A 15068-nucleotide genomic window follows, 5' to 3' on the forward strand; every position below is an offset into this window, starting at 1 on the left:
CTTTGCCATCGCCAGCTTGAAGTTCCACACAGTCCAGCCCATGCTTCACGTACATGGCCACCCCGCCACCTCGCCTACCCTGCCTGTTGATCCTGAAGAGCCTGTAACCATCTATTGCAACACACCAGCCACAGCACTCATCCCACCAGGTTTCGCTTATGCTGATGATGTCGTATCTGTGGGACTGGGCCAAGACTTCTGGCTCATCCATTTTATTCCTCATACTGCATGCATTTGTGTAGAGGCACTTCAAATACACCTCCCTACATGCAGCACCTTGTGGAGCTAACCGAAGGACCTCACTAGCAGATGGTCCCTCTGATTCTAGCACACCATCCCTTAGCTCATCACCGGTGTGCCTGGTTGTATCCCTTTCCCCCTTTGACTCTAGTTTAAACCCCTATCTATCAGCCCTGCCAACTCCTGAGCAAAAATCCTTACCCCTCTCTGAGAGAGGTGCATCCCATCTGGTGCCAGCAGGTCCGGTGTTGCGTAGACCTTCCCATGACTGAAAAACCAAAAATTCTGCCGGTTGCACCAGTCCCGAAACCACTTATTAATGTGATGAGTCTGCTTGTCAACATTGATCCCTGCTATCGGAAGTACAGGGGGAAAGACAACCTGTGCCCCTGAACCTTTAACTAGTCACCCTAAAGCCCTAAAGTCCCTTTTGATCTCTCTTGGACTTGTCCATGTTACCTCTTCATTACTAGCCTGGAAGACCAGTAGCGGGTAGTAGTCGGTGGCTGTACCAGGCACGTGATGTTCTTAGCAAAGTCTCTCACCTCTCACCCAAGCCCCAGGGAGGCAAGAGACTTCTCTGTGGGTAAGGTCCGGTTGGCATATTGGGCCTTCTGTCCCTTTCAGAACATAGCCCCCCCATGAAAATAACCCTTCTTTTTTTCTTGACACAAGATGTAGCAATGCGGGGGGTAGGTTGCCTTGGGCAACCTCTCCAACTGGGACGGGCTTTTGTCTACATCATTGTTCTAACCTTGTTTACCCATGCCTGCACAGAGCAGCTCACAAGGTGTGCTGGCCATGCAAAGAGAGGAGATGCCACAGAATGGTGAAAATACACCAAAACCTCAGCATCTCCCCTCCACTGCTCCTTCTGAGCATCCCAGAGCAGGGTGATGGGAGGCGAAATGGGGCTGGGCATTGAGTGCTGACCGCAGGAAGCTGATGCCCAAGGTCAGTGTGAATTTCAGCCCTCCACCAACAGGCACCAAGGGCTCATGGTGTGTTTTTTGCCCCCACAGACTCCACCATTGCCCACGTTCGACGGGACAGGGTGAGTCATGGCACAGCTGTGCTCAGCTCTCTTCTGCACTCCTGCAGCCTGGTGCCCGCTCGTTGTGCAGGGCTCACAGTCAGCAGCTGAAGTAACAGGGCTTTCTTTTCCCCATAAAGCCTCCTCCCGTGCAGCAGATGAGCAACACCATGACGTATGCCATGGTGACCTGCACCCAGCCCCGATAGCACTGCCACAGGGCAAGGGCACAGGACCCCTGCCCACGGCTGCCTTTGCTCTCTTGCAGAGGGTTCCTACAGCTGTAAGGTAGGGCTGGAGGGTGCACTTTGGGCCTCTTTGGGATCTGCTGTCACAGAGAAGGTCTGTGTGTGTCTAACCAAGAGGATATATGACTCACATCTCTATTTACAATACATTAAAACCTCTAAAATATATCAGGTATACAAAATCATAGTGCGAGTTTATTGATGTCTTTTCCTCTAGTGAAAATATATCCCTGTGCTCAGTGAAAGATGTAGGCTACAGGGCTCACACCTCTATTTAGATGACAAATAAATATCTCTGACTTTGTGTTCCTGATGGCACCTCCGTCTCATGCAACCACATCAGGAATGGGACGGAGCAGACAGACAGACACCGAGACACAAAGGGGTGGTGGTGTCAATCTGAAGGGATGTGAAGCGCATTGCAGACAGACCTTGCCGAGAAGAACTACACCAGCTCCTTTCTGTTTGGGGTGGTTTATTGTCAGCTGGCAGCTCGGTCAGGCTTTCCCCACTCTTCTCTGCCTCTCTGCGAGAACCAGCTGCATCACCTCTCACTTGCTCAGCTTTTGGCATCCAGTGGGTGTTGAGAGCAGATGGATTGAGAGAGCTGCAAAGCCTGCAAGGCTGGCTTTGGGCTGAACTCACCTTCAGTCTGCCCATCTCATCCACGTTGGCATCTGGAAGGAGAACCTGAGTTAGTGCCCAGCCACACACAGGACATAGGGCTTCTCTGTCCCTCAGCATAATTGCCCCCATGGCCATGGCTTGCCATGGCAAAGGCATCACCACTTCACACAGTAGAGGAGAAGTGTTAAGAAGGGACTGGCACTTACAGTAATGGCTGGGATCAGCAGAAGAGTCCTCACCCCTGCCAGCACCATGGAGAGGCCTAGAGTGAGCAAGGAGAAAAGGCTCTGAGAGTCTGTAGCATGACTGCCACAAAGGAACACAGGTCCCTGTGGGCCATTCCCATGGATGATGCTATAATCCATCTGGCCTTGAGCCGGAATCAAGTCCACAGCAAGTTCCTTCTTCTTTGCCTTCAGCACAGGGAATGCAGCCACGCACACCAACAGCTCTGCCCCTGGCAAAGGAACACCCCAGGGCTCTGCCATGCCCCCAACTCCGTCCTGCAAACCCCACAGACAGGAGCCCTTGGTGTTCACCATGGGCATCTCCATCTGCAGCACCAGCAAGAAGGACAGGGGCTGAGGTGCAGGGACTCTGCTGCACTCTTTCCAGGAGAGCCCTGTCTTTTTTGTACCGGCGAGCCCAGAACAGGACACAGTACTCCAGGTGGGGCCTGAGCAGGGCAGAGTAGAGGGGGAGGATCACCTCCCTTGACCTGTTGTCCATGCTCCTTTTAATGCACGCCAGGATCCCATTGGCCTTCTTGGCCACCAGGGCACACTGCTGGCTCATGGCTAACCTGTCGTCCACCAGGACCCCCAGATCCTTTACTGCATAGCTCCTCTCCAGCAGGTCATCTCCAGGCCTTTACTGATACATGCGGTTGTTCCTTCCCAGGTGCAGGACTCTACACTTGCTCTTGTTAAACTTCTTTTGGTTTCTTCCTGCCCAGCTCTCCAGCCCATCCAGGTCTTGCTGAATGGCAGCACAGCCTTCTGGCATGTCAGCCACTCCTCCCAGCTTGGTATCGTCAGTGTACTTGCTGAGGATGGACGCTATTCCTTCAACAAGATTGGAGATGATAAACAAGAGCGGACCCAGACCGATGCCTGGAGAACACCGCTAGTCACAGGTCTCCAGCCGGACTCTGCACCTCTGATCACCACCCTCTGAGCTCAGCCAGTCAGCCAGTTCCCAACCTACCTTCCTGCCCACTTGTCTATCCCACACTTCCTCAGGTTTGCTAGCAGAATGTCGTGGGAAACAGTATCAAAAGCCTTGCTAAAGTCAAGATAGATGACATCCACTGATCTCCCTCCATCTACCCAGCTGATGATGCCAGAGTGACCTGATCCGAAGAAGGCAAAGCAGTGAGCAGTGTTGGGACTTAAAGAAGGAGGGCTTTGCAGGGACAATGCTGTCCGTGAGATACAAGTAAAAACCACACGTGCTGCGGTGTATGAGAGGACAGAAATAACAGCGGGGGATCTCAAAATACAACGGATACAGCAGGGGCTCAGGCTGGGCCCCCGCTGATGAGATCTTCTGCTGTGGGCTAGGCTCAGGCGGCCACAGAAAGCCCACAGCACAGGTCTCAGCTGTACTGCAAGCCTCTGTCCCACCAGCCCCAGCTCACACCAAAGCAGACACCTGAAGCAGACAGTGCTTCCCAAAAGCAGTGCCCCAAAAGATGCTGGGGCAGGTGCCATGGGCAAAGCTGTCTTCTTCTGGCCCTGCCGTCCTGCTGCTGGTGCTCTGTGAGTTGGGGCATTGTTGGGCGTGGGGGCTGAGGGCTGGAGGGCTGCTGGTGGGGGCAGGACAGGCCCGTGGTGGGCACAGGGGAGGATAGGGACAGCATGTCTATTTTCTCTGGAGTCTTAGTGCAAGACTTTAGGATTCCTGGATGCCTTAGGGAGCTACTGGATTAACCTGGAACAGAAAACATACCCAGAGCAAATTGGAATGTTGCCAAGTGTGCAGATGGAGTTCATCCTGGATGCAGATAGGCAGGAAGGAAGGTGCCTGCTCAACTAGGACCCAGGGGTGTGAGTAGGGAAACATGGGTGAGCTGGGTCACTGCCACTCTAAACAAAACCCTCTGTGCCCCATGCTGCAGGTGCTGTCTTGACCACCCAGGACATCTGCAGCTCCCCAGGTGAGGAGGAGCATGGGGATGGGTGGCAGAGGGGAGGTGTACTGGGGCTTGGTGGTTGATATGGGAAGGTAGAGGGGCTTTGTTCTCCGTTTGTTCATCCATTGATAGATTTTTCACCTTTGGGATCAGCTCACTTTGCATCTCCACTGCCACTAACGCTGCCCACAGAATCCCTGCACTGTCTCTCCAGGGGACCTCCCAGCTCCAGCACTATTCCTGAACACCTCCAGCGCTCAAGAAGGGGAATTGGTTACACTTCGCTGCACCATTGATGGCCATTCAGCCCCTACCCGAACTGTATTCTGCAAGGACAGGATGGAGGCACACAGCCTGAAAGGGCAACTAGGAAGGCTGAGCTACACCATCATTCTAAATGTCACCCAGGGGAGCAAGGGGATATACACATGTGGGTACCAGCTCAGAGATGACAACAACCGAGTAAGGAGCTCTGCCCTCAGTGCTGGCCGCATCCTGGATGTCCCCGGTGAGATATGACTCTGGGCTGGAGGGGTCGGAAAGGACGGATGCACTTGCCACGAAATGGCTGTGCTGAGGCATGTGGTGGCATGCAGGGCATGGCTGTGGGGTGGTTCCCCCACGGGAGTGTTCCCTCTCCTCAGAGGCTGCCCCTAGAGAGAGAGCTGCTCTCAAGGGGTCCCCTGTTCCTGCTGCATCCCATTTATTGCAGATACTGGCACTCTTCAGGGCCCATGCACAGAGAACAAGGGCTGGGGATGTGGATGGATGCTGGTCTGAGGCAGGGATGCTCCAAGGTCTGCCCTGAACATCGATGAGCTTGTGGCAGGGGAAGTGGGATGATTGTCATGAGCTGGGCAGTTACCTAGGTGTGAAGAAGGAGCCTACATTTATGGCTCTAAAATGGGGGCTGGAGTCATATTGTGAGAACAGAAAGATGTTAGAGTGCTTTGGGATCCAGGGACCTCTATCGGAAACAGCAAACCAACAGAAAGGGGTTTGGGACGGTCACAGGGAGGAAACCAGAGAGATGCTGGTCGAGATACAGGGGTTGGAAGGTACCTTCCCAGCAAGGACCCAGCAGCAGGGGCACAGGCAGTGGCATGGAAGTATGCCAGGTCTCACTCCCTCTAACTAAATCCCTCTGTGCCCAATGGTGCAGGTGCTGGCGTGACCATCCAGGACATTAGCAGCTCCCCAGGTCATGGTGAGCGTGGGGATGGGTGGCAAAAGGAAGGTGTGTGTGTGGTGTAGATGGGAAGGGAGAGGGGGTTTGTTCTCTGGCTGGTAACACCTGGGAAGGAATGTCTTCCCTGTGTGCAACACAAAGCATTTTGCAGCCTCGATGTTACTCCCATTTCAATGAGGGCCTCCCAGCCCCAACTCTACAGGAGACCTCCCATCTCTGGCCCTCATGTTGAACACCTTCGGTGCTCAGGAGGGACAAGTGGTTTTGGTTCAGTGAGCCGTTAACGGGCATTGTCCTGTTACCAAACTGTCCACTGCAAAGATGGCGTGGAGCTCTCCAGCCAGAATGGGAATTCCCTATGTGTGAGAAATAAGCCTATTTTTTCTGGCTGTAAGCAGGGTCTGGGGGCATAGTGTGTCAGTGCAGGAAGATGTTGGAGTCCTTAGGGACTCAGGGACCTCTGTCAGAAACAGGAAAACAATGCTGTACAGCAGCCTCGTGTTCATCTACCCCCTGCATTACTGGAAGAAGAGGGAGGTGTTGCCAGACCAACTCTGCCGTTCCATTCTAAATCCCTTACAAAAGCATTTACACATCAGATCCTTGGGGGCTCTTGTTGGCACAGCAGTCTCAACATGCCTCGCCTGGGGATGGAGCTGGCTGTCATTACACTGCAGACACTCAGCCTGTCCCTTTCTCCTGCCAGGCAATGTAACCAAGTCCCCGGCGGGGCCAATATCACCAGGTGAGTGATTCCCTCCTGCACAACCAGAGCCCCCATCATGGGGCTCAGAGCCACCAGGCTGCTGTCCCCAGGGGATGGGGTCATGCAGGAACTTAATCAGGAAGAATGTGGGCCGGCTGCAGGGGCATGTCCTGCTCCCTGCCTCTTCCCAGCACACCCCGCTGCCCTTACACCCTCTGTCCCCAGATCCACATGCCCTGTTCATGCACTCCCTCTCCACAGGAAGGGCTCTGGCAGTGGTGGCTGTAGGCCTCCTGGCTGCAGGCAGCTGGTTTGCCATCAGGAAAGGTGAGGGAGTGGGGGCAGGTGGGGGGAAAGGCTGAGGCCATGGGGGTCCTGCTGTGGGGCTGCTGCAGTGGGAAAGGCATTGGGGGGAACGTGGGGGTGTGCAGGTGGGGCAGGCTGTTCCTGGGGGTGATGGCTGTGAGCAGCCCAGCTGGGGAGGCTGCTGCAGGAGCTGGGGAGCTTCAGCCTTGGTCCTGCAGCCCCGAGGTGGGAGCCAGGGCTGGGCAGCACCTTGGCCTGCGCACCTCAGCCCCTGTTCTTCTTGCAGGTGCCTGCAGAGGGAGATGCCCAAGGTGAGCAGCAAGGAAGGGCTCCTGGCTGTGGGGTTTGCAGGAGGGGCCCTGGGGTGCTCCTTGGACAGAATCATTCCCTGTGCTGAAGGCAGGAAGGACGGGGCTTATTGTGGGTTGAAATCATGTTCAGTGGCAGATGTAGGAAAGCAACTCCAAAATGCAGAAGCCTCATGACCCCTCCTCAGCACATGCACACCCCAGAACCGTTCTCATTCCTCCCCAGGCAGCAGCACGTTGACAGCCCACAGATGGAAACCACCGACTCGGGAGATGTGCAGTGTGAGTACTACCTCCTCCCACAGGGGAAGCCACATGACCGTCTGCCAATGGGCATCCCATGCAAATCCCCATGCAGTCCCATGAGTTAATTTCCCCCTGAGACATGCAAAATCCCTGCCCATTCATCAAGGCCAGGTTTCTCTCCAGCACCTCATGTCCTGCTTCTTCCTTGCATGCAGAGCGCAGCTGCTGCCTGCACAAGGGACATGGCAGCATCCCAGTGCTCCCAGGGACAAAGCCCATTTGCTTGGGGGGTTCTTCCACACTTTCTCTGGCCCCAGGCTGCAATTCCCCCACTCCAGCCTCTGCTTTTGTCCTTTCTTCAGTTTCCCTTCAGAGGGATTTCTGCTTCAGGAGCAGACCAATGCACAGCGTAGCAGTTAAGGCTGTGGCTGTTTCCTTGAGCTGCTGGGGAAAATACCTTACAGCTCACTCTGAAACCACAGGCAGCAACCAAGGGAGGATGTTGTGCTAGGGTGATAGGCTATAGATATATCACCACCCTTTGTGAACCTCGCTCGAGTTGCAGCATGACCTTGTTTTCCCACGCCTGCACAGAGCAGCTCACAAGGTGTGCTGGCTGTGCAAAGAGAGGAGATGCCACAGACAGCTGGAAATGCACCAAAACCTCAGCATCTCCCCTCCACCACCGCTGCTTGCTGAGCATCCCAGAGCAGAGTGATGGGAGGGGAAATGGGGCTGGGCTTTGAGTGCTGACCCCAGGAAGCTGATGCTCAAAACTCATGGGGATTCACTCCCCTCCAAAAGAAGCAAGGGCTCATGGTGTGTATTTTTGTCCCCACAGACTCCACCATCAACCACGTTCGACGGGACAGGGTGAGTCATGTCACAGCTGTGCACAGCTCCCTTCTGCACTCCTGCACCTGGTGCCTGCTCGTTGTGCAGGGCTCACAGTCAGCAGCTGAAGTAACAGGGCTTTCTTTTCCCCATAAAGCCTCCTCCCATGCAGCAGACGAGCGACACCGTGACGTATGCCACAGTGACCCGCACCCAGCCCCGATAGCGCTGCCACAGGGCAAGGGCACAGGAGCCTTGCCCACGGCTGCCTTTGCTCTCTTGCAGAGGGCTCCTGAAGCCAAAACGTGGGCCTGGGGGGTGCACTTTGGGCTTCTTTGCAGTTTGCTGTCCCAGAGAAGGCCTGTGTGTGCTTAGCCAAGAGGATGTAGGACTCTCAACTCTGCCTATAATAAATTAATATCTCTAATATGTATCGGGTATGCAAAATCATAGTGTGAGTGTTTCTTCACCGAGTGGAAATATCTCCCTGTGCTCAGTGGAAGACATGCATCCCTAAACTGCACGATAAAGACGCAGGTGTACACAGCTGCACACGTGGAACTACAGGGACAGATATCACTACAGGGATGTGTCTGCATGTGTGTGCCAATCGGTGTGCACACTGCAGATGTGGTTTTGTTTTAATGACAAATAAACGTCTCTAACTTTGTGTTCCTGATGGCACCTCCGTCTCATGCAGCCACATCAGGAATGGGACGGAGCAGACAGACACCGAGACACAAAGGGGTGGCGGTGTCAATCTGAAGGGATGTGAAGCGCATTGCAGACAGACCTTGCCGAGAAGAACTACACCAGCTCCTTTCTGTTTGGGGTGGTTTATTGTCAGCTGGCAGCTCGGTCAGGCTTTCCCCACTCTTCTCTGCTTCTCTCAGAACCAGCTGCATCACCTCTCACTTGCTCAGCGTTTGGCATCCAGTGGGTGTTGAGAGCAGATGGATGGAGAGAGCTGCAAAACACAAGGCAGAACAAGGAGTAGCCTTGCTCTCCCGGTGCCCACCATGGGGCAATGCTGGGAGCATGGAAGGAGGGGGATTCAGCCAGAGCACAGCCACGGGAAGCTCCCAGGCTCCTGCCATCGGAGGCACTTTTGGCTTGCATTTGCTCTCCAACAGCCTGCCCTCTTGCAGCCATCACATGTGTGCTCAGCCTGCAAGGCTGGCTTTGGGCTGAACTCACCTTCACTCTGCCCATCTCATCCACGTTGGCATCTGCAGGGAGAACCTGAGTTAGTGTGCAGCCACACACAGGATATAGGACTTCCCCACCCCTCATCACTGTTGCTCTCAAAGCCACGGCTTGCCATGGCAAAGGCATCACCACTTCACACAGTGCCTAGAAGAGAAAGGTTAAGAAGGGACTGGCACTTACAGTACTGGCTGGGATCAGCAGAAGAGTCCTCATCACTACCAGCACCGTGGGGAGGCCTAGAGGGAGCAAAGAGAGAAGGCTCTGAGAGTCTGCAGCACCACAGGCACAAAGCAACATGGGGCCATGTGGGCCATTCCCATGGATGATGCTATAATCCATCAGCCTTGAGCTGGAGTCAGCTCCACAGCAAGCTCCTTCTTCTTTGCCTTCAGCACAGGGAATGAAGCCACACCCACACAGACAATACTGCCCCTGGCCAAGGAACACCCCAGGGCCCCACCATGCCCCCAACTCCCTCCTGCAAACCCCACAGCCAGGAGCCCTTGCTGCTCACCTTGGGCATCTCCCTCTGCAGGCACCTGCAAGAAGAACAGGGGCTGAGGTGTGCAGGCCAAGGTGCTGCCCAGCCCTGGCTCCCACCTCGGGGCTGCAGGACCAAGGCTGAAGCTCCCCAGCTCCCTCAGCAGCCTCCCCAGCTGCGCTGCTCACACCCATCGCCCCCAGGCACCGCCTGCCCCACCTGCACACCCCCAGGACACCCCAACACCTTTCCCACGGCACCAGCCCCACAGCAGGACCCCCATGGCCTCAGCCTTTCCCCCCACCTGCCCCCACTCCCTCACCTTTCCTGATGGCAAACCAGCTGCCTGCAGCCAGGAGGACGAGGACGACGGCCGCCACTGCCAGCGCCGTGCCTGTGTTGAGGGCGTGCGGGAGCCGGGCATGGGGATCTGGGGACAGAGGGTATGAGGGCAGCGGGGAGTGATGGGGAGAGGCAGGGAGCAGGACGTGCCTGTGCAGCCGGCACACCTGCATGCTTGTCCTCACCTGGGTAGCTGTGTATATCCTTGGTGGTCATGGCATCACCTACACCTTGGGGCATAGAGGGTTTTGCATAGAGGGCTCAAGACCTGGCAAATCCCCAAGCCCATATCCCCTCTGTTGGTCCATGCTAGACAGACACTTTTCAAGCACTGTGTCTCGAACCATCACCTCTCTGGTCTCCTCCCTGGGGCCATTCTAAGCCCTTTTTTTTTTTTTTGTTTTTTTTTTTTTTTTTTTGCTGTTCCACATAGAGATTTCTGGTTCCCTAAACACTCTAATACCTCCTTGTCCTCACACTATGGCTTCAGACCCCATTTAAGAGCCATAAATATAGCCTCGTTCTTCAGAAATAGGTAATTGCCCAGCTCATGACAATCATCCGCCTTCCCCTGCCACAGGCACATCAATGTACAGGGCAGACCTTGGAGCATCCCTGCCTCAGACCAGCATCCATCCACATCCCCAGCCAGCCCTTGTTCTTTGTGCATGGGCTTTGCACAGCCCCGTCTCTGCAGCAGAGGTGGTGCTGCAGGAACAGAGGAACCCTTGAGAGCAGCTCTCTCTCTAGGGGCAGCCTCTGAGGAGAGGGAACACTCCCGTGGGGGAACCACCCCACAGCCATGCCCTGCATGCCACCACATGCCTCAGCACAGCCATTTCGTGGCAAGTGCATCCGTCCTTTCCGACCCCTCCAGCCCAGAGTCATATCTCACCGGGGACATCCAGGATGCGGCCAGCACTGAGGGCAGAGCTCCTTACTCGGTTGTTGTCATCTCTGAGCTGGTACCCACATGTGTATATCCCCTTGCTCCCCTGGGTGACATTTAGAATGATGGTGTAACTCAGCTTTCCTAGTTGCCCTTTCAGGCTGTGTGCCTCCATCCTGTCCTTGCAGAATACAGTTCGGGTAGGGGCTGAATGGCCATCAATGGTGCAGCGAAGTGTAACCAATTCCCCTTCTTGAGCGCTGGAGGTGTTCAGGAATAGTGCTGGAGCTGGGAGGTCCCCTGGAGAGACAGTGCAGGGATTCCGTGGGCAGTGTTAGTGACAGCAGAGATGCAAAGTGACCTGGATCTTAAAGGTGAAAAATCTCTTTTCCAGGGCTTTAGACATGGGGAACAAATTCCCTCTACCTTCCCATCTCCACCCCTGACACATCTCCCTTCTGCCACCCATTCCCACTCTCACCATCACCTGGGGAGCTGCAGATGTCCTGGGTGGTCAAGACAGCACCTGCAGCATGGGGCAGAGAGGGCTTTGCTTAGAAGGGCAGTAACCCGGCTCTCCCCCACCTCGCTGCCCACAGCCCCACTTCTAGATCCTGGCTGAGCAGTCACCTTCCCACCAGCATGTCTTCATCCAGAAACTACTTCATCTCCACCCCTGGCAGCCATTCTAATTTGTTCTGGATGTGTTTTCTGTTCCACATTAAGTCCCATAGCTCCCTAAAGCATCCAGCATTCCAAAAGTCTCACTCTAAGACTCCAAATAACTTTTTTGTGCTGGAGAAATGGGCCCCTTGCAAGATCTGTTTCACAGCTGGAGGAAGCAATTCTCATCCTACTTTCCCCAAAATAACTCTGCCCCGCAGTGCTGCATGCCCGCCCCGTATCCTCCCCTGTGCCCACCACAGGCCTGTCCTGCTCCCACCAGCAGCCCTCCAGCCCTCAGCCCCCACGCACAACAATGCCCCAACTCACAGAGTGCCAGCAGCAGGAAGACAGGGCCAGAAGGAGACAGCTTTGCCCATGGCACCTGCCCCAGCATCTCTTGGGGCGCTGCTCTTGGGGAGCTCCGTCTTTTTCAGGTGTCTGCTTTGGTGTGAGCTGGGGGTGGTGGGACAGAGGCTTGCAGTGCAGCTGGGACCTGTGCTGTGGCCTTTCTGTGGCCGCCTTAGCCTAGCCCACAGCAGAAGCTCTCATCAGAGGGGCCCTGCCTCAGACCCTGCTGTATCCGTTGTATTTTGAGAGCCCCCGCTATTATTTCTGTCTTCTCAGACACCGCAGCACGTGTGGTTTTTACCTGTATCTCAGGAGCAGCATCCTTGCAAAGCCCTCCTTCTCTGTGTCCCAACACTGCTCACTGCTTTGCCTTCTTTGGACCATGTCACTTGCCTTTTCTTCAGTGTCTGCACAAATGATGTTGCCAGAGGATTCCTGCACCAACTCCAAAGTGATATCAGAGATTTGGGGCATTTATCAAGGCTGCAGGCAGTGTTGCCCTTCATCCTGATGGGGAGGGTAAGGGGTGTGAGGAGGTAAAGCACTGGGAGTAGAAGTCAACAATTGGCTGTAGAGCTGTTGTTGGCAGCAGGGTCTGGGGTTCTCTTACTGTGGGATAGTTGGGTCTGCGAGGGATGAGATAACAGCAGATTTGTCCTGTAAACGTGTGGAAGACTCCTTTCTGTTCTGTTTGTACAGCAGGTACTTTTTGGGTGCTGGTGTATTTTTTTTCTACGTTGTTTTATGTGGTCTGTCCCAAGGTTGAGGTGCTTAATGCCTTTGCCTCAGTCTTTAGCAGCAAGACCAGTTGTTATCTGGATACCCAGTACTCTGAGCTGGTGGAAGGGGATGGGGAGCAGGATATGGCCTTCACAATCCATGAGGAAATGGTTGGTGACCTGCTACAGCATCTGGATGTACGCAAGTCAATAGGTCCGGATGGGATCCACCCAAGGGTACTGAAAGAACTAGTGGAGGAGCTGGCCAAGTTGCTTTCCATCATTTATCAGCAGTCCTGGCTATCAGGGGAGGTCCCAGTTGACTGGCAGCTAGCAAATGTGACACCCTTCTACAAGAAGGGCCGGAGGGTTGACCCAGGAAACTATAGGGCTGTTAGTTTGACCTCAGTGCCAGGGAAGCTCATGGAAGAGATTATCTTGGGTGTCATCACGTGGCACTTGCAGGGCAAGCAGGCGATCAGGCCCAGTCAGCATGGGTTTATGAAAGGCAGGTCCTGCCTGATGAACCTGATCTCCTTCTATGACAAAGTGACACACTTAGTGGATGAGGGAAAGGCTGTGGATGTGGTCTACCTTGATTTCAATAAGGCTTTTGAAACTGTTCCCCACAACATTCTCCTCAAGAAACTGGCTGCTCATGGCTTGGTCTGGCATACACTTGGTTGGGTTAAAAATGGGCTGGATAGCTGGGCCCAAAGAGTTGTGGTGAATGAAGTCAAATCCAGTTGGAGGCCGATCACTAGTGGCGTCCCCCAGGGCTCGGTACTGGGGCCTCTCTTTAATATCTTCATTGATGATCTGGATGAGGGGATCGAGTGCACCCTCAGTAAGTTTGCAGATGACACCAAGTTAGGTGCTTGTGTTGATCTGCTTGAGGGTAGGAAGGCTCTGCAGGATGGTCTGGGTAGGCTGGACCGATGGGCTGAGGCCAACTCTATGAAGTTCAACAAGGCCAAGTGCCAGGTCCTGCACCTGGGGCACAACAACCCCAAACAGAGCTACAGGCTGGGAGATGTGTGGTTGGAAAGCTGCCTGGCAGAGAAGGACCTGGGAGTATTGGTTGATAGTCGGCTGAATATGAGCCAGCAGTGTGCTCAGGTGGCCAAGAAGGCCAAGAGCATCCTGGCTTGTATAAGAAGCAGTGTGGCCAGCAGGTCCGGTGAAGTGATTGTCCCCCTGTACTCGGCTCTGGTGAGGCCGCACCACAAGTACTATGTTCAGTTTTGGGCCCCTCACTATAAGAAGGACATGGAGGTGCTCGAGATAGTCCAGAGAAGGGCAATGAAGCTGGTGAAGGGTTGGAGAACAAGTCTTACAAGGAGCGGCTGAGGGAGCTGGGACTATTTAGCATGGAGAAGAGGAGGCTCAGGGGCGACCTTATCGCTCTCTACAGGTACCATAAAGGAGGCTGTAGCGAGGTGGGGGTTGGTGTATTCTCCTACGTGCCTGGTGACAGGATGAGGGGGAATGGGTTAAAGTTGCACCAGAGGAGATTTAGGTTGGATATTAGGAAGAAGTTCTTTACTGAAAAGGTTGTTAGTCACTGGAATAGGCTGTCCAGGGAAGTGGTTGAGTCCCCATCCCTGGAGGTCTTTAAAAGACGTTTAGATGTAGAGCTTAGGGATATGGTTTAGTGGAGGACTTGTTAGTGTTAGGTCAGAGGTTGGACTAGGTCTCTTCCAACCCAGATGATTCTGTGATTCTGTGATATTTATGGCCTTTAAATGAGGTCTGGAGCCATAATGTGAGGACAGGGAGGTGTTGGAGTGCTTTGGGATCCAGGGACCTCTACCTGGAACAGGAAACCAACAAAAAAGGTCTTGGAATGTCCCCAGGAAGGAGACCACAGTGGTGCTGTTCAAGACACAGTAGTGGGAAGGTGGCTTGCCTAGCAATTACGCAGGAACAGAGTCGTGCAAGGGCCTGGGGGTGCACCAGGTCTCGTCCCCCCTAAGCAAAACCCTTTGTGCACTATGGTGCAGGTGCTGGCATGACCAGCCAGGACCTCTGGAGATCCCCAGGCGAGCGTGAGCATGGGGATGAGTGGCAAAAGGGAGGGGTGTGTGTGCTGAAGACGGGAAGGGGGAATAGGTTTCTTCCCTGGTTGTGAACAACCCTCTTTCCTGTGAGGCACACAAAGCATTTTGCAGCTCCACTGCTGCTCCTGCTTCAAAGAGAGGAATCTCTGCTCCGTCTCTCCAGGTGGTCACCTGGCTCGTGCTCTTGTGTTGAACACCATCAGGGCCCAGGATGAATAAGTAGTTTTGGCTCAGCGCTCCTCCTGAGCTGTACTTAAGGGGTTCCCCTATCTCTGCAGTATCACCTCTGCTGCAGACATGGGTCTCTGCAGGCCCACGCACAGAGAGCAAGGGCTGGGGACATTGGTGGACCCTGGGTTGTGCCAGTACTGCTCCAAGCTCTCCCTCTACACTTTACAAATTTATGTCTGGAAATTTTCATGAGCTGTCTTGTTCATGGGGATGGGGTCTCAGCATGGCTGGCCCCCACACCCACAGACCATC

The 15068-nt window shown here is 54.4% G+C and overlaps 1 protein-coding gene across 4 annotated transcripts; it reads right to left on the reverse strand.

Annotated features, from left to right (window-relative positions):
* Positions 1 to 1800: 1800 nt before the first annotated feature.
* LOC118159445 lies at positions 1801 to 11970 on the reverse strand. Of its 4 annotated transcripts, XM_035314026.1 has the most exons (7): positions 11786 to 11970; positions 11280 to 11318; positions 9884 to 9991; positions 9595 to 9619; positions 9261 to 9316; positions 9069 to 9100; positions 1801 to 2128 (listed from the first exon to the last, which is right to left on the reverse strand). In XM_035314026.1, exons 1-7 carry the CDS (start codon positions 11850 to 11852, stop codon positions 2081 to 2083), a joined length of 375 nt encoding a protein of 124 aa, XP_035169917.1. In that variant the 5' UTR covers positions 11853 to 11970; the 3' UTR covers positions 1801 to 2080. The 4 variants fall into 4 exon arrangements, 3 of the variants coding, with proteins under 3 accessions (XP_035169917.1, XP_035169915.1, XP_035169916.1); XM_035314024.1 differs by lacking the exons at positions 9261 to 9316; positions 11280 to 11318; positions 11786 to 11970 and having other exon boundaries at positions 1801 to 2137; positions 8848 to 9100; positions 9884 to 10095; XR_004747123.1 differs by lacking the exons at positions 1801 to 2128; positions 9884 to 9991; positions 11280 to 11318; positions 11786 to 11970 and having other exon boundaries at positions 8633 to 9100; positions 9261 to 9295; positions 9595 to 9865.
* Positions 11971 to 15068: the final 3098 nt, after the last annotated feature.

The sequence above is a fragment of the Oxyura jamaicensis genome, unplaced genomic scaffold, assembly GCF_011077185.1.
Source record: "Oxyura jamaicensis isolate SHBP4307 breed ruddy duck unplaced genomic scaffold, BPBGC_Ojam_1.0 oxyUn_random_OJ70409, whole genome shotgun sequence".
Classification (NCBI taxonomy): domain Eukaryota; kingdom Metazoa; phylum Chordata; class Aves; order Anseriformes; family Anatidae; genus Oxyura; species Oxyura jamaicensis.